This window comes from Carcharhinus amblyrhynchos, chromosome 18 (genome assembly GCF_965287045.1).
Source record: "Carcharhinus amblyrhynchos chromosome 18, sCarAmb.v2.hapA, whole genome shotgun sequence".
NCBI lineage: Eukaryota > Metazoa > Chordata > Chondrichthyes > Carcharhiniformes > Carcharhinidae > Carcharhinus > Carcharhinus amblyrhynchos.
Genome location: NC_137341.1, coordinates 15,182,398 through 15,206,079, shown reverse-complemented (window position 1 = coordinate 15,206,079; position 23,682 = coordinate 15,182,398). Strand labels below are relative to the sequence as shown.

At 43.1% G+C, this 23,682-nt stretch overlaps 2 protein-coding genes across 5 annotated transcripts in view; one reads left to right on the top strand and one right to left on the bottom strand.

Moving 5' to 3' along the window:
* The window catches only part of gpr146 (G protein-coupled receptor 146), an 88,499-nt gene extending 65,289 nt beyond the window's left edge, over positions 1-23,210 (top strand). For 2 of the 3 annotated variants that reach the window (XM_080206420.1, XM_080206419.1), the window contains one exon: positions 21,166-23,210. In XM_080206420.1, coding sequence (XP_080062546.1) covers positions 21,204-22,205 — 1,002 coding nt within the window. In that variant the 5' untranslated portion in view covers positions 21,166-21,203 and the 3' untranslated portion in view covers positions 22,206-23,210. Of the gene's footprint in view, positions 1-11,963; positions 12,267-21,165 lie in introns of those variants that run through there. The other variant, XM_080206418.1, reaches the window with a different exon arrangement.
* Positions 1-23,682, bottom strand: part of LOC145354869 (protein cholesin-like) — a 326,372-nt gene that overhangs the window by 91,048 nt on the left and 211,642 nt on the right. Inside the window, exon 1 of one of the 2 annotated variants that reach the window (XM_080206423.1) lies at positions 13,143-13,944. The exons of the other annotated variant lie outside the window; for it this stretch is intronic. Within the exon in view, the coding sequence (XP_080062549.1) occupies positions 13,143-13,190 (48 nt within the window). The 5' untranslated portion in view covers positions 13,191-13,944. Of the gene's footprint in view, positions 1-13,142; positions 13,945-23,682 lie in introns of those variants that run through there. 2 annotated transcript variants of the gene reach the window in all.

Sequence of the window (23,682 nt, the reverse complement as noted above, 5' to 3'; positions counted from 1 at the left end):
AGGATTAGGATTAGGTGCTATTCGGTTTGGCGGATGGTGACTAGCGGAGTGCCCCAGGGGTCGGTGCTGGGGCCTCAGCTTTTTACCATTTATATAGATGATCTGGAGGAGGGAACCGAGTGTAGGGTGTCGAAATTTGCTGATGACACCAAGATTGGGGGAACGGCAAATAGTGCGGAGGGTGTGGAGAGCCTGCAGAAGGATCTAGATAGGCTGGGCGAATGGGCCAGGAAATGGCAAATGGAATTTAATGTTGGCAAGTGTGAGGTGGTCCACTTTGGTAGGAAGAATGGTAGGAAGGACTATTACTTACGGGGCGAAAAACTGCGGCAGGCGACGATGCAGAGGGACCTCAGGGTCCTTGTGCATGAGTCGCAAAAACCCAGCTTGCAGGTGGTCAGGAAGGCGAATGGGATGCTGGCCTTCATAGCGAGGGGGATTGAATATAAAAGTAGGGAGGTCTTGCTGCAGCTGTATAGGGCATTGGTGAGGCCGCAGCTGGAGTACTGAGTGCAGTTTTGGGTGCCGCACCTGCGCAAAGACATTTTGGCCTTGGAGGGAGTGCAGAGGAGGTTTACTAGGCTGATACCGGAGTTGAGGGGGTTGAGCTATGAGGAGAGGCTGAATAAACTGGGCTTGTACTCGTTAGAGTTTAGAAGAATGAGGGGAGATCTCATTGAGATGTATAAGATGATGAATGGGATGGATAGGATAGAGGTGGAGAGACTCTTCCCGCTCAAAAAAGACAGTAGGACTAGGGGGCACAGCCTCAAGATAAAAGGGGGTGGTTTAGAACGGAGTTGAGGAGGAACTTCTTCACTCAAAGGGTGGTGAATCTCTGGAATTCTCTGCCCGTTGAAGTGGTGGAGGCTGCCTCGCTAAATATTTTTAAGACGCGGGTTGACGTGTTTTTGATAAGAGAGGGGATTAAGGGTTATGGGGAGAGGGCGGGAAAGTGGAACTGAGCAGCAACAGATCAGCCATGATCTTATTGAATGGCGGGGCAGGCTCGAAGGGCTAGATGGCCTACTCCTGCTCCCATTTCTTATGTTCTTCAATATGACTTCTGAATAGAGGTTTATTTATTTTTCTAAGAGATTGATCACCTGAGGAGATTTTAAAACATTAAACGGATTTTTGAATGGGAATTTTTTTCATTATCCAGCTTATTTCTTTTCATCTCCACTTTGGAGATCTAACCATGGTGGATCCGGGGTGAATGGCTATGGAGGTACCATGAATTAAGTTAGGGACCATGGGGGGGGCAAGGGGGCATGAGTCAGCAATTGGGCAGGCAGCTCAGAAAAAGTCCCAGAGAACCAAGTGTGGTGGAAAAAGATTCAATCATGGCTTTCAAGGGAGAAGTGTATACGTATCTCAAAAGAAGGCGGCAGCACAGTAGTCAACAATGCTGCCTCACAGTGCCAGGGACCATGATTCGAATCTGGCCTTGGGCAACTGTATGGAGTTTGTACTGTCTTTGTCTGCCTGGGTTTCTTCCAGGTGCTCCGGTTCCTTCCCAAACTCCAAAGATGTACAAGTTAGACAGATTGGCCATGCTTAATTTCTTCTTATATCCAAAAATGTGCAGAATAGGTGGATTGGCTATGATCAATGCACAAGTTACAGGGATAGGGCAGGGAAGTGGGCCTGTGTAGAGTGCTATTTCAGAGTTCAGACTTGATGGGCCTCTTTCTGCACTGTAGGGATTCTGTGAAATTTCCAGGACTATGTGGAAATGGTGAGGAAGTAGGACAACAATAACTTATACAATGTCCTACAAGAGTAGGACCGAGTCACTTCAAGAAATATTAGGTCAGATGATCAAAGGCTTTGCCAAAGAGATAGTGTTTGAAGAATATCGTTAAGAGAGAAAGTGAGGTAGAGAAGCAGAGAAGATTATGGATGACCTTCAGAGTTTGTGGCTTAGGCAATGGACACCAAAGGTGGAGCAGTTAGCATCGGGGTTGCAAAAAAGGTTGTGAATAAAGAAACATAGATATCCCAGAGTGTTGTAGGACTGGAGGATATTACAGAGAAAGGGAAGGCTGTGATCATGGAAGCTATGGGGTTAATGTAGGGGTGGGAGGATAAGCCTGGGTAAGAGTCAGTGCAGACATGATGGGCCGAATGTCCTCTTTTATCACATTCTCTTCTACATTCTTCTGTTGAGAAAAAGATACAAATATCTGAGATCAATTACCAACCAACTCAAGACCAGCCTCTTCCCTGCTGCCATCAGACTTTTGAATGGACCTACCTCATGTTAAGTTGATCTTTCTCTTCACCCTTGCTATGACTAACACTACATTCTGCACTCTCTCCTTTCCTTCTCTATGTATGGTATGCTTTGTCTGTGTAGCACACAACGAACAATACTTTTCACTGTATACTAATACATGTGACAATAATAAATCAAATCAAAATTTCTATGATTCTATGACAGGGACAGCATGTCGATTGGAAATAGGTGGTGGGATGGATCCTTGAGGCACACAAGGAGTAATTATGCAGAGACAGGAAAATAGGCCATTCCAAGTGACTCACTGGCTATGATGAGATAGATAAGAAAGGAATCAGGAAAATGCAGTCCCAGTCAGCTGGACGATAGTGGAGAAATGCTGGGAGAGGATGGCGTGGAAAATTGTGTCAAAGACTGCAGCTAGGTTGGGAAGGAAAGCTTACCCTTGTAACAGTCACAACGGATGTAATTTGTGACTTTGAGAAGAGGCATTTTGATACAATGGTGGGGTGGAAACCTCATTGGAGGGATTCAAACATTGAATCTCAGGAAAGATGGAAATGGATTTAAGAGGTGATAACATGTTCAAAGTCTTTGCAGAAGTAAAGGAGGGGAGAGAGTGATTGGAAATGGGGCAGTAGTTTGCTAGGACATTGGGATGAATAGTGTTTTTTTTAATGAGGGGAGAGGTGGTGATGGCAGATTTAAAGGACTAGCTGGAGAGCCAGCATAGATATGAAGGGCCAAATGGCCTGTTTTTGTGCTGCAACAATGCCATGACTCCAATTCAATTGCTGGAAAGCCATTTCTATTTCAATGACAAAAGTGATTTTCCAACCAGTCACAGCCCAACCTGTTGTGGATCTGATGTAATTATGAGGGATCTCTTTTGTTTTCTGTGTATCAATTGCATTTCTATGGAAACCTGTTTTACCCAGGAGAGACACTCTTAGCTTCCAGCCAGCTATGGCAACATTCTCTGCCTTAAATCTGTGCCAATCAGCTGCGACGCTGGGCTATGTTAAAGTTGTAAGAACGTCTGTTCTTTGGACAGAAAACAGGTGTTGTTTTTATTACTGAATATATCATGGGGAAAACAAAGTAATTTTAACTACATACTTACACTTATCTGTTTTATCGAAATCAACCAACTGTTGATTTAGATTCTGAATGTCGCTATAATAGAGAACAGATTCAGAAGCAGAGGCACCATGATACACTCTAGTAGTTGATGAATGGAGCAAGGATTCTTGGTTACAATCCTTGGGTCTCGCTGTAGTTTACCTGGATATTGGATGTCTTAGCAAAAGATCTGGACAGCGATTTACTATTGTAAAAACGCAAACAAGTTTAAAGTTCATTTTATTAGTCTCACAAGTAGGCTTACATTAACAGTGCAATGAAGTTACTGTGAAAACCCCCTAGTCGCCACACTCCGCCTCCTGTTCGGATGCACTGAGGGGCAATTTAGTATAGCCAATGCACCTAATCTGCACATCTTCAGAGTCAGTAAGATGTCTTTCAACACCAAGTTAAAGTCCAACAGATTTATTTGGAGTCACAAGCTTTCGGAGCGCTGCTCTTTTATCAGGCAAATCTAGCAAAGGAGCAGCGCTCCGAAAGCTTGTGACTCCAAATAAACCTGTTGGACTTTAACCTGTTGTTGTGAGACTTCTTACTGTGCCCAACCCAGTCCAATGCTGGAGGAAACCCATGCAGATACGGGGAGAACATACAAACTCCATGGAAGGATTATAAAGATTAAGACCAACGGTAACATGGTTCAAGGATGTCTTGAGATAGAAAATGGGAATGGGGGGGTGCAATGCCTCATTGTTCCTCATGTGGAGACTATGGTTGGACTTGGCTTGAGTTGGCATTTTGATTGGAATTTGGGTACCGAAAGGTTAAAAAAAATTTGAAAGTTACAGCATTTCTGAATTGTAACGCTCTCACCTCAATGAAGCTACGAGCCCAAGCCTTTATTCTAGGACTGCGCACGTATGTTGACACTGCATGTATGTATGTGTGCATTTATATTGTGCCATTAACGTAGTAAAAATGTCCTGAAGCATTTCAAAGGAGAGTTAGCAAACAACAACAGCAAGCACCTCCTTGAAACCCCAAGCTCCCCCCCACCCCCCCAGCATATGAATGCCTGAGACATTGCCATTAGGTGCCAGCCTTCACTTAGTCGCATCTCAAATCAGACAGTTGTGTGTTCAGGCTAATGAACACGTAAATCATGTAACACTGCTGATCAAGTACTTATTGTCAAGAGATACCATCTTTGAGATTCGATGTTAAACCAAGGTCCCGTTCACCCTTGCAGTTGGATGTAAAGGATCCTACTTTGAAGAGAGGGAGGTTTACTGCGGCCAACACTTATCGCTCAACAAACATCACTAAAAATAGGTTATTTAGTCATTACCATATTGCTATCTGTACGGGTGTGGTGTGTGCAAATTGGCTGATGTCTTTTCTACAACATCCACTATAATTGAAAGTATTTCTTTGGCTGTAAAGCAATCTGGGGTGCCCGAGGCCACAAAAGGTGCTAATAAATACAAGCCATTCTTTACTTCAATAATACCATATCGTATTTCCAATTCAACAATTCCAAGGTGATGCTAGATACCAGAAATAGCAACCGCACACCAAAAATACAGAGGATGGTCAGTTGTGTAATCTCCGTGGCAAAGAACAAAACAATGGCATCATTCATTCCAGTGTCGTCGCTAATAACTCATTGTTCCACCATAATGAACATAGCAATCAGAATCCGTTCTTTCCCAATTCCCGCCCCCAGGAATTCGCTGGCTGCTGTACAGCAAGCTGTTTTGTGGTTAAACAATCTGGGGAACTTCTGGGTTCTCAAAATAACTGTTTTGCAACAGAGTGCAAGTTCAACGTGTTTCTTTTAAAAAAAACAAAAAAAATCTATTCCAATTCATTCCATAGTTAAGTACAGAATCTTTAAGACACTCCTGGAAATCCAGCTCTTTGACGAAACATTTTATCTCCTTACATGGCTTGCTGTTGTTGTTTGCTAACTCTCCTTTGAAATGCTTCAGGACATTTTTACTACGTTAATGGCACAATATAAACGCACACATACATACATGCAGTGTCAACATACGTGCGCAGTCCTAGAATAAAGGCTTGGGCTCATAGATTTATTGAGGTGAGAGCGTTACAATTCAGAAATGCTGTAACTTTCAAATTTTTTTTAACCTTTTGGTACCCAAATTCCAATCAAAATGCCAACTCAAGCCCAGACGAACCATGGTCTCCACATGAGGAACGATGAGGCATTGCACCCCCCCCCCCCATTCCCGGGCTTGATCTCATGCTTCATCCCAGCCAAAAGGCCGAGATGGCTCTGAAAAAAAGTATCAGGTTAAACCCATGGTCCGACCTCACTGGCCACCCTGACCCTCTACCCCACCCTAGCCTGGGCAAACCACAATCACAAGCCTCACCACACCCCCAGTGCAATGGGCTAGCCTCGTCCCCTGCCCAATCATGGTTTCACGCCTGCCAGGAAAAGGAATTCACTCTTCAACCGCTTATAATTGTTTTCAAAGAGGAAAGTAACATTTGGTTACAAACAAGTATCTACTGCCCAGTGCAACACATCTTGGCCACAGGATACATCAAATTAGCATATAGTTTAGAGGAAAGCATTTGAAAGCCTAATTAAATCGGTTTCTTTCCAGCGATCCAGTATGCTCGTAAGATTAACAACAAACTTTCTCCCCACTGTTTTGCATTAACCTACTGATTGGAGGCAACGTTAATCGTGTCTGGAGAGATCAACATTAGCAGTAAACTCCCCTCACTTCCCCCAGCCCAACATCATATAGAAATGCAGTATGAACTTGTACAGTATCTCTAAAAATGCCGAATTGAAAAAGCATTACAGTTACATAAACAAACCAAATAGTTTAATGAGTGTTGTGTTTGTGTTAGTTAGAGAGTTCATTCCTGAAAACAAAATGCAACATTCTACTCAAAGCCCTATTACAATGACCATAATATAGATATTTAGCTGCAGGTCTCAACCCAAAGGAAAGCCAAGTCAGCAGACAGGAGATGAATGGCCTGCTCAGCATCTGGCCACCATTTACTTGATGAACCTTGCTCACTCATTCTCATAAATAGAGTGACCTAAATGACTAAATTCTGACTCTTCCTCTTTTGTTTTCAAGGTCACGACAGTTGTAGCAATGATATCTTATCAGGAGGAAAATCGATCAAGTCAAATTACAAACAGATTTGATTGATGGGAGATATTTAGTGACAGAAATTGTGAAACCATTCTATGGAATAAGGCAAAGTCCATTACAGCAAAGGCTGAGTGCAGTAAACAGGGCTGATTTATTTGCTCGAACAAGACAGATTGCAGAATCACTAAAATAAATAATCTGGGTTAATACAGTAGGAAACAAAACATGCTACATTACAAATTGATTCAAAAATAATTTGATGGAAAGTGCCAGGTCACTGTGGCATACAGCTGGTAGTCTTTGAATCCTTATCAACTAGAGTCAACATAGGGCCATTTTAAGAGATGCTCACAGCTGCTAGAGACTTGGGAACAGAAAGGACATAATCCTCTCATCGGGGATACTATAGGGTGCCTCTGACAAGGCCAATTCTGAATAAATTTATTGTCAATTCATGCCGTTAGAATCTCAGGAGAGAATCAAAGCAATCCAAACACTGGCAAAGTACACAGCAATGAAGCAATTCTGTTTTCCATGAAATGTGTACTCTAGGTCTGAGTTACAAAAGTGCAATGCTTTGGGTCTCATTCAGGAAGGCTGCAAAGTAAAATCAGGCTCACGTTTCAGAGTATAGAAAGTGAGTCTGTTTTAAAGGTAAAGATACTGGTTCACATTGCAATGGTCTCTATCTCAACACCTCAAGCAATTCATCTCCTTTCATGACCATTTTCCCATACGGGTGTCAGCCACGGCTCTATGTTAACACTCTTACCTCTGAACCAGATTGTATGTGGGACCAGCAACTTGAATGTATAATCTCTACGGACACCCTAGTGCAGGACACCCGAGTGACTGTGGACTGTCAAGAATTGCCCTCTTTCAGATGAGGTGTTAAATCCAGGATCTGTGCGTGTTCGCTGATGTAGGTGAAAGATCCCACTACACTATTCAAAGAAAGTTTCTCTGGTGTCCTGGCCAGTATTGATCCCTCAATCAACTGGATGGCCTGGTCATTATCACATTGCTGTTTGTGGACTCTGGCTGTGCACAGATTTCTTATATTGGTGATTTGGAATTAGGGACCAAGTGTCAGTGTCAAACTTTGCAGATGACAGTAAGATGAGTGGCAGAGCAAAATGCACAGAAAATGCTGAAAGTCTGCAAAGGGATATAGATAATCTAAGTGAGTGGGCATAATGTTGGTAAATGTGAGGTCATCCACTTTGGTAGAAATAACAGCAAAATGGACTATTATTTAAATGGTAAAATATTGTAGCATGCTGCATCCTTGTGCATGAGTCACAGAAAGTTGGTTTGCAGGTGCAACAGGTAATTAAGAAGGCAAATGGAATTTTGTTCTTCATTGCTGGAGGGATGGAGTTTAAAAACAATGAGGTTATATAAGGTGCTGGTGAGGCCACACCTAGAGTTCTGTGTACAGTTCTGATCTCCTTACTTGAGAAAGGATATACTGACACTGTACGGGCTACAGAAGAGATTCACTAGATTGAAAAGATTGGCTTTGATGGAGAGGATTGAAAGGAGGAGAGACGAAGTAGGCTGGGGCTATACTCATTGAAATTCAGAAGAATAAGGGGATGTCTTATAGAAACATATAAGATTATGAAGGAATAGATAAGATAGAAGTAGGGAAGCTGTTTCCACTGGCAGGTGAAACCAGAACTAGGGGGCATGGCGTCAAAATAAGGAGAAGCAGGTTTAGGACTGAGTTGAGGAGGAACTTTTTCAAAGGGTTGTGAATCTATGCAATTCCCTGCCCAGTGAAGCAGTTAAGGCTACCTCATTGAATGTTTTTAAGGCAAGAATAGATAAATTTTTGAACAGTAAAGGAATTAAGGGTTATGTAAGTGGCGGGTAAGTGGAGCCAAGGCCACAAAAAGATCAGCCATGATCTTACTGAATGGCGGAGAGGGCTCAAGGGGCCAGATGGCCTACTTCTGCTCCTAGTTCTTATGTTATATTATCACAGTGATTACACTTTGACTGTAAGGTACCTTGGAAGTGTCTGATGCGGTGAAAGGTGTGTGAGAAACACAAGTCTTTTTTCCTTCTAAGCTATATATTAGTCTTGAGTAGGCATAAGAACATAAGAACATAAGAAATAGGAGCAGGAGTAGGCCATCTAGCCCTTCGAGCCTGCCCCGCCATTCAATAAGATCATGGCTGATCTGTCGTGGCTCAGTTCCACTTTCCCGCCCTCTCCCCATAACCCTTAATCCCCTCTCTTATCAAGAACCCATCAACCTGCTTCTTAAAAATATTTAGCGAGGCAGCCTCCACCACTTCAACGGGCAGAGAATTCCAGAGATTCACCACCCTTTGAGTGAAGAAGTTCCTCCTCAACTCCGTTCTAAACCGCCTCCCCTTTATCTTGAGGCTGTGCCCCCTAGTCCTACTGTCTTTTTTGAGCGGGAAGAGTCTCTCCACCTCTATCCTATCCATCCCATTCATCATCTTATACGTCTCAATGAGATCATCCCAAGAACATTCTATCCAGGTAAAGCATGTCAGAATATGAATTATACTCATGAAATCCTTCACAGTTTACCTGAAGGAGCCTGGGGTTAAAACTGGAATATTCTTTAACTGAAATAAATAGATTTGAAGTTGAATGGCTGATATTATTGCCCTCAGATGCTGTAATCACCAGCTACTAATGCTCAACTCACCTTATCAAGAAACTGGAATATCATTCATAAACAGTGCAAAAAAAGACAATTGAATAATGTGACTGCTACAAACTTCCTACTGCTCTACTGTACTGGCGGTCTCCTCTAAGTCATTGATTTGGATAATCCGAGATTAGGGGTGGGATTTTCTGGCTGTGCCCACCCCAAATTGGAAAACCCCACCCGAGATCAATGGATTTTTGCATGGTCCGTGTCCCGTCTGCGATGATTCCCATGGTGGGCAGGACAGGAAAATTTCATCCTACGGCCAAAATTCTCTGGCCATTCACATCCTGCCATCGTTGCCAGCGAGGACAGAGAATTTTGCACTCAGCCAAATCCACATTCACAGCAGCAGGCCAGAGAATCCTGCTGGTGTGAACAGCCAGAGAATCCTGTCCAATATACACTGTATTTCTAAAACTGGTTAAACGGATGTTTGCACCATTGGTACCACTGAAATGTAGCACATGAAACAAATGTCTGTGGGCTACACCTCCTCCTTAATCTACTGGGGTCAACACAGGAAAAGTGGTGGAAGGACATTAGGACGGTGCGGTCCAGCTGCTGTGATGTGGGCTAATATTCTGAAATCAGTAAGAGTAAAATGCAAAAAAGAGGGATTTTATTTGTGTGAACAATCTTGCTGACCTGATGACATGAATCAAATAATGAAAGAGAGTATCACAATATCAAGCTCAGGCACACTGTAAGTAACCTTAGACCATCCTTGTATACTTTCTAACAGTTGGCTGGATTGAATGTCATTGTCAGAAGCCTCTGAATTAGGTCATCTGCCTCAAAGGATCAACATCGGCACAAAGCCAGGAAGAAGAATTTTTTAAAACTATAATCGTCATTTCAATGTGAATATCACAATACCCTCAACAATGCAATGGGTGGAGAGTGGGACTCTGATTTAGTCTTGCAGAGAGCCAGCACTGACTCAATGAGCCTAATGGTCTCCTTCTGTGATGCAACCATTCTTTCAGCCTACTGGGTCTGATGATCAAAAGCTTGATCAAAGAGGTAGGCTTTATAGAAACAGAGAGATGTAGAGAGGGGCAGAGGTTTAAGGAGAGAATGTCAAAACTCAACAACTGAAGGCACAGCTTCTCACTGGTGCAGGGGTGTGAGAAGCCAGAATTGGAAAGTGACACAAGAGGAAGACTCTGACTCCACTAACCACTTGTCAGTGTAGACTCAAGAGCGTGAGAACAAAACTTCACAAGTACACTTGCACATGTATAATGCAGTTGATGTTTCATCAAAAAACATGATGGCATATTAATATTTCAGAATTTTCCAGTTGGCTCTTTATGTTAGGTGAGTCTTACAGTGTTTCACGTGTGAGCCATTATACATATGATCCTTGGCCTATTCCGCTCATCCTGCCATTAAGGTAAAACAAAGCATTACAAGAAACTACACAGGAGCAAACTTTTGACACTAGGCCACATAAGGTGATATTAGGGCAATTAGATCCAAAGGCTGAGTCAAAGAGTTAGATTTTAAGCAGCATCTTAACTGAGGGAAGAGCGTTAGGCTGACAGGTTTAAGAAGGAAATTTCACACTTTAGGGCCTAGGCAGCTGAAGGCATGGCTGCCAACTAAAATTGGGGATGCTCAGAAAGCCAGAATCGGAAGAGCACAATTATCTCAGAGGGTGAGAGGCCTGGGGCAGATTACAGAGAAAGGGAGAGGAGATGAGACCTTACAAGGATGAAAATGTTGAAATTGAGGCATTGCTTAACCAAAAGGTAATGTAGGTCATCGGGCTGAAGTGTGAACGGGATTTGTTGTGAGCACAAAGCACACGGATAGCAAGGTTTTAATTCACCTCAAGTTTAAGCAGGGTTGAATTTGAAGGGGTCAGCCAGGAAATAGTCAAGTTTTGAGGAAACAAAGGAAGGGATAAAGATCTCACCAGCAAATGACCTGAGGCTGGGTGGTGTCAAATTGCATTACAGAGTTGGAAACAGGCAGAGTAGATATACAAACAGGAGCTTTTTTCAAATTCATTCATGGGATTAGAGAAGGTGATGGCCTTAGTGGTATTATCACTAGACAATTAATCTAGAAACTCAGCTAAGGGTCTGGGGACCCAGTTTTGAATCCCACCATGGCAGCTGGTGGAATTTGAATTGAATAATAAAAAAATCTGAAATCAAGAATCTACTGATGACCGTGAAACCATTCTTGACTGTCAGAAAAACTCATCTGGTTCACCAATGTCACTTAGGGAAGGAAATCTGCCTTCCTTATGTGGTCTGGCCTACATGCGACTCCAGAGCCACAGTTGACTCTCAACTGCCCTCGAAACAAGAGGAACTAGGGATGGGCAATAAATGCTGGCCATCCAGCAACACCCATGTCCCACAAATGAACCAAAAAAAAGGGTGTGTTACTGGCTAGATCAGTGTTCATGGCCCAATCCTTATTGCCCTTGAGAAGGTGGTGGTGAGTCTCATGGTGAGAGAAAGACCCATGGGGCGAGAGAGAGAAAAAATGTATCCCGAATTCTGGCTTTGTAGATCTGTACTTGGCACCGGCACAAGCCTATTCATCAGAACGAGAGCTGAACTTTCCAGGGAAAAAAAACCCAAAGACATTCAGCACCAAAAGAGTTAACTTCTCCTGTTGAAAAGTCAGCTGCGTGAAAAAAAATATTTTTGAACCAATAGAGTCAAAGTACACTTCAATCCCGTAATCATTTCCTTCAACTGTTGTGCGCTTATTTGGCACACAAAAAAGGGAAGAGTTTGTGTGTAATCTGCCAAGCCAACCTTAAAATATTTATGACTCATTAACAGAGAAAAATAACACATATACACACAAACACAGCCCCCCAGTGCATCGCAACATGCTGTGCCAGCTGATAGTGAGAGTGAAGAATGGATTAGCAGCACTGACGGGAAAAAGCCTTCACTGCAACTTACTTCCGTCCAGTGTCAGGTTCACTGTCGTCTACGTTAACCGCTGAGCAGTGAAGGTTGGTGGCAACGCACTAAAGCTTAAGGCAGACGTGAGGACAGGCAGAGGAGGCACGTGTTGGAGCTTTCGGGAGGGATTAAAATGATGAAGCTGGATATACCGCCAGGACAGGTAGTAAACATTCACCGCGCTCTTGTTAACATTTTTTTTGCTGGTAGCTTGGACCTGAAGTGGCCACACTTGTTTAAACTGCAAGACTGGGAGCTTAATATTTCCTGCGGGGTTATTTCTCTGCTGTCCTACATTGTAGCAGGTTCAGTCTTACCCGCGCTTCATTACAAGTGACAACATTCCCCGGTAGCCCAGCGAACAGGGGGGACAAAATGAAACGATTTTCTCGTTCGCAAACAACAGACTGGCTGTTGTGATAATGTACGGATGTACTCACACTTACGGAATTTGAAATTATATCAGAGCGATAAGCAGGCAGGAAATTGCAGTGAAGTCTTTATTGTATGTGATGCCGGATCAGCAGTGAAACAATTGTCCACATTCCTTGTATTGTTTGCTATCAGGAAAGCAGCTTTTTGGCTTGGTTTAATATGTTTATAAGCCATCCAAAAATACCTACCTCCTCCAAGGACTAAACAGCGATCGACACTTCTGAGAGTTTTGCATGTAGAATGTAGAACTTTGTGTTCCCCATCTCAGTATTACTTACTAATCCTTCCGCATCTCTCCCCACCGATACTTTTTTGATCTTTTGTGCCCTTTTAAATATGTGTCATACTACAGTTTTCTATAAGCCGCAAAAAAAAATTCTGCTTAAATGTTTACCTGCACCAAGTGGTTAGCAGCAGTACGGAGGGGAGACTTTTTGTTTGGGGATTGAATTTTTTAAGACTTCAAATCTGGGTTGACTCTATAACTGTCCACCGTATTGCTGCATCAGTTGTTTTACAGGCTGATTAAAGGCAGTTGAAAAGGAGAGTCAGTGAACTGGAATCGCAAGAATAGAGACAGTCAGAATGGCACATCAGCACTCACATTCAAAGTTCCCCCGAGGGAAGTGCTTGTTTGGGTGAAAGGCTGCATAATTCAGCACTCCAGCAGGTCACCACCCTAACAAGTCAAGAGGAGAGACTGGGACCTCATCTGTAGGCAGCAGTAACACTCTCCCTACACCTTTTCGCCTCTACACCGCTCCGTCTTTGAGACACCGCTTAAAACCTACCTCTTTGACACGCACTTGTCTTAACATCCCTTGATGTGCTCTCTGTCAAATCTTGCCTGGTAACAATCCTGTTCGTTTTAATATTTACTTGTTAGTGTCACAAGTAGGCTTATGCAGTGATGTTCTGTGAAAATCCCCTCGGGAAACTGTTCGGGTACACTGAGGGAGAATTTAGCATAGCCAATGCACCTAATCAGCACGTCTTTCGGACCGTGGGAGGAAAGCGGAGCACCCAGAGGAAACCCACACAGACAGTGACCCAAGCCGGGAATCGACCCGGGGCTGTGAGGGAGCAGCGCCGTCCCTGCTTTATGGTAATTTACCACACTAAAGGTGCTATACAAATGCAAGTTGTTGTTGAGAACCTACTGTCCTTACATTCAACAAAATTGTTTCGAAAATAAAAGAATACTTGAGCAGCAACTGTCCTGATTGATATATCTGTCCGTGCTGTGGGAATAGTCAAGGTTTTGTTAAAAGTCCATTAACATCTTTTCGAAGCAACTGTTATTTTATTTAGTGACTCAGATTTACATCAGTGGATTTGTGGTTGGAGCCTGGTGTTAATTGAAGTGGGGGTTTTTGTACAAAAGAACAAAAAGTTACAGCACAGGAACAGGCCCTTCAGCCCTCCAAGCCTGCACCAACCATGCTGCCGGACTTAACTAAAACGCCCTACCCTTCTGGGGACCATATCCCTCTATTCCCATCCTATTCATGTATTTGCCAAGACGCCCCTTAAAAGTCACTACCAATTCCACCTCCACTACCTCCTGGCAGCGAGTTCCAGGCACTCACCACCCTGTGTAAAAAAATCTGCTTCGTAAATCTCCTTTAAAGGCGAAAATAATTCTGATTTGATGAATTTCACAGCAAAAGGCGTCAAGGTGGCACAGTGGTTAGCACAGCTGCCTCATGGCACCAGGGATTTGGGTTCGATTCCAGCCTTGGGTGACTGTGGCATTTGCGCGTTCTCCCCATATCTGTTTAGGTTACCTCCAGTTTCCTGCCACAGTCCAAAGATGTGCAGGTTGATGGATTGACCATGCTAAATTGTCCCTTAGAGGGATTAGCTGTGGTAAATGTGCAGGGTTACAGAGATAGGGGAATGGGCATTCGTAAAATGCTTTCAGAGAGTCAGTGCTTAATTGATGGGCTGAATGGCCTCCTTCTGTACTGTAGTGATTCGATAGTTCAGTGGTTCTAAATTATGGAAGTAGAAATGGTTACCTCTAGCCATTAAAATATTCTTGAGCATCAATAGTACAACTGAAAGCTCTCAATTCAGCCTTCCAAGTGACCAGAGTCCTTTAACAATTCATGTAATGCTGCTTTATGATCTCAAACATGCAACTCCCAGGAATGAAAGCCCCTCACCAATTAATCACATGCTTCTATTTTAATTATTTCAAATACCTAAACTCCCTGTTCCCAATGCAGTCTACTCTACATCGGAGAGACCAAACATAGACTGGGCGACCACTCTGCTGAACACCTTCGGTCTGTCCGCAAGTAGGACCCAGACCTTCCTGTTGCTTATCACTTCAACACCACCCTGCTTTCTTGTCCACATGCCCACCTTGGCCTTTCGCAATGTTCTAGCGAATCCCAACGCAAATTGGAGGAGGCTGTATTCTCTCCCCACTGATGCTGTCAGACCTGTTGAGATTTTCCAGCATTTTCTGTTTTTGTTTCAGATTCCAGTATCTGGATAAAAGTCATATCTGGACAATTTTCCTTTTTAATTTCTACAGACTTTACATTTTTTTTGTTAGTTATAAAGCTATATTTACCTCTTGCCAATTCTCCATGTGCTTTCCAGTATTCTTATGGTAGCTAGAAGGTCTAGTGTTGCACCTAGTCCATTGCCTCTACGAAACTGGACAACAACTCAGGACAAACCTTTTTCTTCCCAAACTACCTTCACATTACACTCCATTGCAGCTGGGCATCTCACAATGTCGGCAACCAACAAAGACAACCTCATACCAAGCGGTAAAAATCTCAGGGTTCTGCTGTGGACCTCCAACATTATCTTTATCACTTCCCTTCCAAGCACAACTGTCTCCAGCATATCAACTGGAATGCCAGGTTCCCTTTCCTAATGGTGACCCAGCTGGATCATTGTTACAGTTCAGCAGCTTTCTTGCACACGTTCTCTTCTTGCGCTTTCATATAACTTACTCCAATTGATAGCTTGCTGTGGTGGGATTCAAACTCTCTTCCTCTGACTTGTTAGTACAGTCCCACAACCACTACACTCTCTTACTCCTTCAGTGGGATTGTTGCAATGAATGGATAGAATGGAATGGTCAGCAGGCAGCCATCTAAGCAATGTGCACTTTTATAACATCTTAGAATCACAGAATCCCTACAGTGCAGAAGGAGGCCATTCAGCTCATCAAATCAGCACCAACAACGACCCCACCCAGGCCCTATCCTTGTAATGTATTTACCCTGCACAGCCCCCAATTTAACATGGCCAATCAATCAAACCTGCACATCTTTGGACTGTGGGAGGAAATTGGAGTACCCGGATGGAGGAAACCCATGCAGACACAAGGAGAACATGCAAACTCTACATAGTCAGTGACCCAAGACCGGAATTGAACCCCGAGTCCCTGGCACTGTGAGGTAGTAGTGCTAACCACTGTGCCACCTTATTGCACCAAAACATCTCAAAGCATTTCACACAGCAGATTTCTTCTAAATGGCAAGTGGACATTGGTGTCCTCCAGCTCACAATGAGATAAATGCTTTTCAGAGTAGTGACTGGGAGAGCAATAGTGACCACAATGGTCAGAGAATATCTTAGTCTTATATAAATAGTCCCATGGGATTTTTAATATCTAACTAAACCTCTAGAACAAGCAGACAATACCATGATTTGCAATAACAATTCAAAACTTCTTTCTTTGAATCATAGAATTCTGTGCAGGAGGTGGTCATTAGGTCCATTGAACCTGCATCAACGACAATCCCATCAGGCTCTATCCCACGCAGGCCTGACTCTGAGGGGCAATTTAGCATGGCCAATCAACCTAAGCTGCATATCTTTGGAGTGAGAGGAAACTGGAGGAAACCCACGCAGACGCAGAGAGAACGTGCTAACTCCACACCGACAATCACCTAAGGCCAGAATTGAATCGTGGCTCTGAGGTAGCAGTGCTAACCACTGTGCCACAGTGCTGCCCTGAGTTCATGCGCACCACAAAAGGCTGTTCACACAGTCAAGCCCCTCACGTTGTAGGGACTGAAATGTGACCCTATGCAAATAATGCCTATGCGGCAGTCTGCCTAGAGTTAAGAATAAAGCTTATTGTAAAGAAGCTGGAAATGGCGTGTGCTGCCCAAACTCTCTAAAGATTAATACACTGACAAACGGTACAAGTCAAGCTGAAAGATAGCAATTCATTTTTTAAATCAAGACATGGACACAAAGTAAAGGGCAGCACAGTGGTTAGCATTGCTACCTCACAGCGCCAGGGACCCAGGGTTCAATTCTGACATTGGGTCAGTCTATGTGGAGTTTGCACGTTCTCCTCGTGTCTGCGTGTGTTTCCTCCCACAGTCCAAAAATGTGCAGGTTAGTTGATTGGCCATGCTAAATTGACCCTAGTGTCAGGGAGATTGGCAGGGTAAATATGTGGGATTACAGGAATAGGGCCTAGTTGGGATTGTGGTCGGTGCAGACTTGATGGGCTGAATGGCCTCCTTCTGCACTGTAGGGATTCTATGATTCTAAAGTTTTGTTACAGATTCTGTGACGAACTCTGGACCATTCATTCCTGATGAAAATCTTTATGCCAGCAATAAACTCCAAAAAGAGTGACTTCCAGCCTCCAGGCCACAAAGTGGTACGATGAAAAAGGAATTAAAATAAACTTTAGGCATATAGCTAGTTTATGAGCTTATTGTTCCCTTTTCAAAGTCAAACCAATACAAAATGACAGAATGTATCATTGCAATTAGTAAAACTTGACGTGTCCAGACAATGCACTTTCACAAGTTAGCGGATAGAGTCGTCTTTGACTAACACAATTATAATGTGGACAGTATGGTAGTATAATGTATAAAGTGACTAGTTATGTTCTAAACAACATCTGTTAAAGCCATCAAACTCTTTGGATTTTGATGCAGCGCAAGGAAGCCTGCAAGCAGTCATCAGAGGGAATGAATTATTTCCCTTAAGAGGATCAGTCCAAGGAATACCATCCCAGCAGGCAGTCACCACAGCTCATTTGACATTGCTAGGAATTCCATAAAACATTGAATTTAGGGATTATGAACCGGTGGTCTAACCAAAACAATACCTCCATGGATGCAGCACTCCCTCTCTTCAGTGCCAAAGCCTGGCACAGGGTTTGAACGACTTCAAATTCACCATCAAGCAATTTTTAATGATCAAGCATATGTAGTGATCTAAAATAACACAGCACAAGAGGCCACTCGGCCCATCGTGCCTGCGGTGTCTCTTTGAAAAAGCTGTGAATTAATCCCATTATTCCTGCCTTAACACCATAACTGTACAAAATGTTTTTCTTTTCTCCCCGTATCTCCTTGTATGATTTGGTGTCATTTGCTTTTCCTGACAAGGCACATGTGGAGCACTTTGGTATGCCATGCTACAGTAAAGGCGCTATATAAATAAAAATTGTTGTTGTTTATGGGTTCATTTGTGTGACTGAAGAGGTTGGTAAATTCATTCAGATTGTTACACAAGGAACATGTGATGGAATGTGACCCACTGCACAAATTTAACTTCCGACGGCACAAATGAAACGTTCCCGTTTTATGATTTAATTCTGACCTGTTCATATGGGATCTATGTGGATTATTTTGTTGCAAGCAGGAGATAGCGAAATCTGCTGGTAGGAGCGCCTGAAAATTATTTTGTGGCAAAAGATTAAAAGTCACGTGGTCCTCTTCCAGGCTACCAGCTTCTGCATTTCAGGTTGGCTTTATGAAACGTTAAGGTCATCAGATTGTTGGTGAGCTAGTTTGGCAGAATCTGTGGGAGTGGGATAAGAGTCTGTGTGTTGTAGCATTGAGAATGGACTGAGGTAAACCTGTTCACCTTACTGTAAAAGGGGAGGTGATGCCCTAGTGGTATTATTGCTAGACGATTAATCCAGAAACTCAACTAATGTTCTGGGGATCTGGATTCGAATCCCACCATGGCAGGTGGTGGAATTCAAATAAATAAAAAAAATCCAGAATTAAGAATGACCACGAAACCATTGTCGATTGTCAGAAAAACCCATCTGGTTCACTAATGTTCTTTAGGGAAGGAAAACGGCTGTGCTAACTGGGTCTGGCCTACATATGACTCCAAAGCCACAGCAATGTGGTTGACTCTCAATTGCCATGGAGCTGGAAATCTGTGAGCTGCCCTCTCTGAGTTGTGAAGTATTGATGGGGGAAAGGAGAGGCAGCTTTGTTTCTGGTATAGTAATAGCTAAGCACAAACTGTTGACCTGTCCAACAATCAGAGGACCCAGCATTGGAGGAAGACCGAGTCAGGGATTCCATTTCAAACTAATGGCAAAAGTACTGGACTGTGGTAACATATAAAGCATTTTCAATGCTATATGTCAGTCAATACATCTTGGCATCAGTTTATGCCTCATTTAATTAGGAGTCAAATTATGGAGAGGATTGCTTCAGGGCAGCATGGTGGCACAGTGATCAGCGATGTTGCCTCACAGCACCGGGGACCCAGGTTCGATTCCTGTCTTAGGTGACTTCGGTGGAATTTGCATGTTCTCACCATGTCTGTGTGGGTTTCCTCCAAGTGCTTTTGTTTCCACCCGCAGTTCAAAGATGTGCGGGTCAGGTTGATTGGCCATGCTGAATTGCCCCTTAGTGTGCCAAGATGTATAGTTTAGGGGGAATGAGTGGTGGTGGGGGGGGGGGGGGGGGGGGGGAACACGTAGGGTTACAGGATATGGCCTGGGTAGGATGTTCTGTCAGAGCTGAATGGCCTCCTTCTGCAATGTAGAAATTCTATGGCTATGCCATAATGAGATGCCCTGTAAGAGTTGGCACATGAGTAATATGTTTTGTTGGTTTTATTATCAAAATATGATGGGTCAGAAATTGTTGCAATGACAGTTTTGATGGCAAGTGAGACTGCCACGTTCGTAGTTAATATCTCTGAACATTTCCATTGCAACTCCTGGAATGTCAATTCAGTAACGGAGCAGCAATGTGCATGCTATAGCTGGCAACATCCCAATAGCCCATCTACCTGGACAATGATAGGAAAGACTAGTGAAAGAAGCTGAGAGAATGACAGAGAAAGAAAGACAGCAGGAGTCAGAATAAAGGCAGAAAAGAAAGTAACTAAGAGAGAAAAATGAGACAGAAAGAAAAAGTGAGACAAAATTTAAAAATAAGCAGAAGAGGAGGACATTGTAACTCATTTGTATTCAAAAATTGTTGTACAAGTCCTTGGGGAATTGGCAAGTGAATGATAGACTATGCGTGCAAAACATACAAACATTCTTGGATCACCCAGTGGCTATTCCAATTATTGGAATTGTTAAATGAAGAAATACATTTGTGTAAGAAAACTCAAATAGGATCACGCAAGATGACAGGAAAGCAATTTACACGTTATCCAGTGAGCACACAATTTACAGCCATACCATATTTTCACAGTCGAGAAATGTATTTCTATTTCTCATCGAGGAACTGCAAGACACAAAAAGACAATTTCCATCTTGCCCACCGTCCTCGTCGGTGCATAATGCAATGCAACAATGGAGCTGTTTATTAATCGTAGCAATCAATATCGATCAATTCATCATATCCGGGTATGAGGTGAGAAAAATCCCAGTGAAGAGTTTGGGGAACCATTGATCCAAATACAACTATTTCCAGAAAGGGTAGAAATATGATGGGGTGGAAGTGGGAATCTGAATGCCAAAACACATATTCAAGTAGAGAATGTGAACAAACAAAGAACATGATAAGAAGAAGTGACTCATTTCCTTCTTCTGTTCATTGTCAATACTAGATACAGGAAATGAACTGTATGTTTCTGAATTTTTTTTTAAGGTGAAAAGTAGCCACGTTTACAATATATTTGATAATGTCAAATGGCTACTTGCTTTACAAGACTTCTGCAAAAGCACAAATGTTTAGTGGGGAGGGGACTATGGTTACATTCTTCATGATATACGTTCAACGATCCTTAGTGCTTTAGTTGACTTTTGACATACTCAGTGTTTCTTCATCTAGCACCTGTTCATGTGACTTAGCACAGTGGTTAGTACGGCTTCCTCGCAGCACCAGGAACCCAGGTTCACCTCCGGCCTAGGCTGACTGTCTGTGTGGAGTTTGCATATTCTCCCTGTTTGTGTGGCATTCCACCGGGTGCTCTGGTTTCCTCCCATAGTTCAAAGATGTGCGGATTAAGTTGATTGGCCATGCTAAATTGCCCCTTAGGATCAGGAGAATTAGCAGGGTAAACACTTAGAAAGGGGCTGGGTGAGGCTGTCAGTGCAGGCTCAATGGGCTGAATGGCCTCTTTTTACACATTAGGAATTTTATGACTTTTTTTTTTTATTAGTACCACAAGTAGGCTTACATTAACATTCCAATGAAGTTACTGTGAAATTCCCACTTGTAACTCACTGACGGAAATCATAAGACTTATACAACTTTTTTTTCGCTCCGAGACCCGTATAATTGAACCAATCTACTACCGACTTTATCCACTTAGAATTGATGCTTCTAAATAAAACTTGGGATTCTTATTATTTTACAAAGCTCCCCTCACCCCAAAAGACAGATTGCATTTCTAACTGTAATTATGTTTTGTTTCCACAGCCAAGCTAGCAATCTGAAGAAGGCCGAGTGAAGTCAGTATGTGGAGTTGTGGAGGTTCTAATGGAACAGTGAACGGTGTGGACCAGCAGTTCTGCTACAACCTGGGACTGGTCTTTTCCATCCTCTCCATCATTTACCTCATCATCTGCTTCCCTTTCAGTATCTGCTACAACTCCCTGCTCATCCTGGTCAACCTATACAACAAGCCAGCAATGACCATGCCCGATGTTTACTTTGTCAACATCGCAATTGCGGGCCTCATCCTCAGCCTTGTGGCCCTGGTACAGCTACTGGGCCCCGACAATCCGCAGTGGGCCGTGTGGAACTTCAACAGAGAGGTCTACATCACCTTGCTCATTCTGTTTAACATCTCTGCTCTGGTGATCATGTACTCAACTACTTTGCTCAGCTTGGACTACTACATCGAGCAAGCTTTGCCAAGAACTTACATGTCCAGTGTCTACAACACCAAACATGTCTGTGGGTTCATCTGGGGAGGGGCTGTGCTTACCAGCTTCTCATCTCTTCTACTCTACGTGTGCAGCCATGTCCCCAAGATAATCGAGTGCTCAAAGATACAGAATAAAGAGGTGGCAGATACCATCATGGTTTTTATTGGTTTCTTTGTGCCCGCTATTGCCGTGCTGTATGCCTTAATCCTGATCCTCCGAATACGGAACCAGTCCACCCCTCTTGATCAAGATTCTGCCAGGCTGGATCCTTCTACGCACAAGCTGCTGGTGGCTACAGTCTGTACACAATTTATAATGTGGACCCCTTATTACATGACACTGTTAGTTCACATCACATTTAACCCTAAGGGATCAAACTTGATAGCGCATGATCACATTTACAAATTTTTTAAGGGCTTATCGAAGCTGCTGGCTTATTCCTGCAGTTTTGTCATACCACTGCTCTACACTTACATGCACAAGAACTTCACCAACAAACTGAGACAGCTCGTCAGAAAACTGGATTGTCGGACTGAAGGATGTGCTCACCAGCACTCAGTGGTTCAGCAGCAAGTCTTTTTGAGTTAAGGCTCCTTCAAAAGGTGTACTTCTTCATAAATCAAGGTGGAACAATAAAAATATTGCAGTACTGGTATACTAGGCTCTACATTCCCTGCCAATCGACGTTAGCTATTGCAGAAGGGGGTACAATTCCATTCTAACGGGAGCCCTGTAGGCAGTAGAGATCCGACACCATTTCATGGTACAACATTGCACTGGCCTTTATTAACCAATTCCCTAATCTCACTACTCAGTCCAGCAATGGAATATATATTTCTAAATGTTCTTAACATTTCATAGCATCCGAAGCCATGTCAGCAGCCAGTGGAATGTGCAAGCTCTAGAAACAGTGGAACCAAATTGTCAGGCTTGCCTGTATCAGACCCAGCCGAAACATTCTGCTTGGCTAGAAACAAAAAAAAGCGACACTCAGTGGGTCAGGTCTTCAATCCAAATGTCCACCCTTTGCATGTCCCAAAGTCACGGCTGATGGTGGTCACAAGAGCAAAGAATGTTTCCATTTGTGATAAGCTGCTCCGATCGAGGTGGTCTGTGAACTCCAACTGAAGCTGACCAACTGGATGATTTCTTTTTGCGCCTGGAAGGAAATCTTTGCTGAGTGTCCCATGCACATGTCACTCAGCACAAGACTTGTTCCAAGGCCTGCGGATTACTCTCAGTAAACTGTTGGGAAACCTTCAGCCACCGTGATGTAAATGGGCTCGGTCAATTTTTGGGAGGCAAGTTACAGCGCACGTCTCCACAATTGAGCCTCTTCAGACACCTCAAAGCTGACAATGTCCCAAAAGGCTTCACACATGGACAAATGTACCATTTCTCATTGCTGCCATTCCATCTGATCACAGTATGGTGTCATCTTTAACTAATGTGTGAATGGTAATCTTGGTTTTGTAGATACATAGCTTTCTCCACAGTTCCTAGATCAGACACAACAGTACAAAATAGTTCAATGCTATTTATTGTCATTGCTTTGTAAATAAAAGAGAGTTATATCCGAAAGCTTACAGAAAACTGGTTTGTCCGAAGATTGTTTTGCTTGACACTACAATCCGACATAATTCAGATACAACATTTTTTTTAAATTGCAGAGTGCAGTTAGAATTTTCATTAAAAATGCAAGTGATTGACTGGAGCAATGAGTTGTAGCATCGTCCAGACCTGGGATTGATACCACTAGCAAAAGAAAAGAAGTGCAGTCCCAGGAAGATAAGTTTGAAACCACCTCAATCAATAGTGCTCAATCAATATGAATAAAGCATTGTCCATTATTTAGATTCACTAGCTGTCTCACACACAGGGACGGCTGGTAGGGAGGGGGATTAGAAACTTCACACTGGTCTAATAAGGCCACCATGAACCTACTTGCTGCTACACCCAACCAGAGCAGAATGCCGATTGGTGCTGGACGGTGAAATGGAAAATGCTTCATTCTTTAACCCATTGAAGTCACATGAATGTCACCATCTTTTATCAACATTAGTAT